The 4,144-nt window shown below is 36.3% G+C and overlaps 1 protein-coding gene across 1 annotated transcript; it reads left to right on the plus strand.

Annotated features, from left to right (window-relative positions):
- The first annotated feature begins 752 nt into the window (after positions 1-752).
- Positions 753-1,440, plus strand: LOC127184819 (mitochondrial pyruvate carrier 1-like). Its single transcript, XM_051141205.1, has one exon. It carries the CDS (start codon positions 754-756, stop codon positions 1,081-1,083), a length of 330 nt encoding a protein of 109 aa, XP_050997162.1. The 5' UTR covers position 753; the 3' UTR covers positions 1,084-1,440.
- Positions 1,441-4,144: the final 2,704 nt, after the last annotated feature.

A 4,144-nucleotide genomic window follows, 5' to 3' on the forward strand; every position in this document is an offset into this window, starting at 1 on the left:
TACTATACGAAATTGAAGGGAAATGCTGTGAAATGGTGTGTCCCATCTATGATTTAAATCCAACACTATGACATTTTAAAAAATTATTCTCCTAATACATTGTGAAGCTTAGGCCTATTTGAAGTAAAAACTGTAAAAATGTATTATTTGGTTTATTTGAACATTATGAGGGTGGTGAGATTACTGTAAATTTATTATAAAATTCTTATGTTTTATTTGAAATAATTTTTCGCCCCAAAGAGGTTATGGTAGGTTAAGATGAATGACAGAATCCACGGAATAACTAATGAAAACAGAACTAAGAAATATATCTTACAAACCATTAGAAGAAGCCAGATGGAACAGACAAAAATTAACACTGAGGAAAGCAAGACAAGAACAGTGTCTGACACCTTTGCAAACAAATACTAAGGTGTCAGACATTATTCTTAATCACATTAAATGTAAATGGTTTAAATACTTGCATTAAGCAGAGTAAACTGTAAAGATAGATATAAGGAAGAACTATAGACTTTCTTAAAAGTCCATAAAAGATACATAATAAATATAAAAATGTAAGTAGTACTACCTCTAAGATGAAAATATCTTCATTGTAAAATGTTAATATGTGAGGAATGTATATCAATTGTATGTATGTAAAAACTTTACATTAGGTGTTGTGAGGCGGGCGCGGGGTGAGAGCGCCAAGGGCCTCAGCCGGGTCAACGCTAGTGTCACTTGTCTGGGTAGCGGCGTCGCTGTGAACACACGGCCATGGCTGGAGCGCTGGTGCACAAAGCGGTGGACTATGTCCAGAGCAAGGACTTTCAGGACTATCTCATGAGTACGCACTTCTGGGGCCCGGTTGCCAACTGGTGTCTCCCCATTGCTGCCATCAATGACATGAAGAAATCTCCAGAGATCATCAGTGGGCGGATCACTTTCGCCCTTTGTTGCTACTCTTTGACATTCATGAGATTTGTCTACAAGGTGCAGCCTCGAAACTGGCTTCTGTTTGCATGCCACGTAACAAACGAAGTAGCACAGCTCATTCAGGGAGGCCGGCTTATCAACTATGAGATGAGTAAGCGGGCAACTGCATAGCCTCCAAGGACCAGCTCTTGAAAGGGCCAGTGTCCCAGCCACTATTGCCGAGCCACAGATCACATCAGCATGAACAGTCTTGCTGAGGGGAAAACACAGATGCTATGTCTAATAACCATGCCAACATTATAGAATAGCGGGGGTCCCTAACCCAACTCTCGGCTGCCTTATTAATGCTAAAACTTATTTGTCTTCATCGAGAGTAGTTCAAAGTATGTACCTAATGTAATAATTCTGAGTGACGATTCTCTCTATAGCCATCTACGGCAATATGTATATTATCTATTGGAATTGTGTATAAATCTAAGGGAACAAAATTTTATAACTATAAGCACTTAAGTACTCAAAACTCTTGACTTTTTCTTTAGCAACTACAGTACAGTACATCCCTGAGTTGGTCATATGTCTACACGTAATTTCCAATGGTAACAAGTGCCAGTGTTTTCCATATAGTGTAAGTCAGATCTGTAACTTAATGGCAATAAATGATTTAAACATTTGCTAAAAAACCAAAAAAAACCTTTACATTAGTTCTTAATATAGGAAATTACAACAATAGAAACAAAAGACAAATGTACAAACATATTTGCAAAATTTGACATATTTTTAAAAAGAAAATTGTCATATTGTGAATGTATGTATGATTGGGTATGGATATGCATGTCACATTGCATATATGAAAATCTAAGGATAACTTTGTGAGGCCAGTTCTTTAATGCCAGCATTCGGGAACCAGTGGCAAAAGATCTTTGTGAGTTCAAAGTTATTCTGGGGTGTTATTATGGAGTCATAGCTGACCTGGAGTCAAACTCAAGCCCACCTGCCTGCCTCTGTCTCTGGACAGACCTAGAGAAATAAACAAATTAAATTAATACATAAAATCTAGTCTCACAAAGAAAGCCCAGGACCACATTGTTTCACTTATGAATTCTATCAGTTAAGAGGACTTGCTCAAACTAAGGCACCAGCCAAGGAAAATACAGGCGGTAAACTTTAAACCCCTTCCCAGATCTAGCTAATGGTCAGAACATTCTCCACAGTTGAGTGGAGAGTGGGATATGACTTTCTCACGTACTCTGGTGCCTCACATTTGACCATGTCCTCTGGAGGGGGAGACCTGGTGGCACTCAGAGGAAGGACAGCAGGTTGCCAAGAAGAAACTTGGTACCCTATGAGCATATACAGGGGGAGGTAATCCCCCTCAGGAACAGTCATAGGGGAGGGGAATAATGGGAAAATGGGGGGGTGGAGAATGGGAGGATACAAGGGATGGGATAAACATTGAGATGTAACAAGAATAAATTAATAAAAAAAAAAAAACATCCCTTACAAACTACTTAAAAATAGAAAAAGAAGTAATACTTTCTAATTCTTTCTATATTGTTAGTATTGCCTTGAAAGCAAAGCCAGACAAAAGCCACCAGAATAAAATATTGCTTTAGAACAACAGTTGTTATATATGTTGACAAAAAACACTTAAAAAATACCAGCAAGGAGTGTTGAACATTATATAAAAAGGATTATACACTTTGACCAAATAGCATTTATTGTATCTTAGAAAGGTGACTAAAAGTACACAAATCTACCAATATAAGACAAAAAAAAAAAAAAAAAAAAAAGAAAAAAGAAAAAAGAACCAACACCCACACAAGCAACTCAATAACCACAGAAATGCATCTGACTAAACATAACAAAATATCATAATTAAAACCACTCAACATGTACAAATAGAAAGGTTTTTTGTTGTTTTTTTTTTTGTTTTGTTTTGTTTTGTTTTGTTTTGTTTTACCTGATAAAGGGTATGTAAGAAAAGCTCATTATCATTCTGATTGAGTGCTTATGTCCTAAAATGAGAAATGTGACAAATATGCCCACTCCCACTGCTTTTATTCAGCATCATACTAGAAGTTCCAGTCTTGGAAATGTAGTTTTAACTTAGGAAAGAAATAAAATATATTCAGGTTTAAAAGGAAAGTTTAAGACTAAATTATAGTTTAAGATGATATGGCTTTGCATGGCTAAGCGACTTGGAAAAAGTTCAATGAATAAATGAGTTCAGTCAGTGTATGAGTTGCTTTTCTGTTGCTTTGATAAAGTACCATGACCGAAAGCAAATTGAGAAAAAAAATAATTTGACTAACAGTTCCAGAGGAATGGAATCTACCACAGCAGTAATGCAATACCATGGTGGCAAGAGCAGAAAACTGTCTGATCACATTTTCTTCTGTACCCAGGAAGCAGAAACAGAGAAGGTGGAGGAGAGAAAAAGAAAAAAAAAAGAACAGGAGGTGGTATAAGGCCATAACCTCCATATCCCACCCTGTACTCCTGTTGTATAGGCCCCACCTCCTAAAAGTTCCATAATCTTCTTAAACATTGCCACCAACTGCAGACCAAATGTTCAAATATGGGAGCTCATGGAGACATTGCCAACCACAAAGCCACCAAGCCCTAAACAAAACCTGCATGATACAGGACTAAAAATACAAATGTATATCAATGAGAATGGATTAAGAGTTCAGAAGTAAACTGCCCCACATACGGGGATATGATTTTGAGAATATGTGATAGAAAAAGTCAGTGAAACAAATATACTATTTTTAAGAAATAACACTGAATCAGTCAGATAGCCAGATATAAGTGAAATGGGATTTAGACCTCCTAGTATATGTAAAAACTGGCTCAAAACAGAGCAGCAATCAAGTACAACAGCCAAAGCTATGAAAAATTTCTGAAGAAATCTTAAATGTTAAGGTTTTATGACCCGAGACAGTGGTTTATTAGAGCATGTGCAATGAAATTAAAAATATACTAATTGAATTTCATTTAAAAAACAAAACAAATTTGTGCTGCAAAATCAATCAGCGAGAAAATAAAAACAATTCACACAATGGATAGATACTTATAAGTCATATATATATTTGTTATGAGTTGAATATCCAGCATTTAGAAAGAATTCTTCCAAGTCCACAACAACCACAAACCCCAAATGAATTCAAACAGTGGCAAGGTTTCTGAATAGACCATTCTCCAAAGGAAATAAACAAATGGCCAATTCAGC

The sequence above is a fragment of the Acomys russatus genome, chromosome X, assembly GCF_903995435.1.
Source record: "Acomys russatus chromosome X, mAcoRus1.1, whole genome shotgun sequence".
In the NCBI taxonomy this organism is placed as follows: Eukaryota; Metazoa; Chordata; class Mammalia; order Rodentia; family Muridae; genus Acomys; species Acomys russatus.

Bases quoted from the DNA above. Each gene is read 5' to 3' on its own strand.
- LOC127184819 (XM_051141205.1), top strand. From the start codon at position 754: ATGGCTGGAGCGCTGGTGCACAAAGCGGTGGACTATGTCCAGAGCAAG.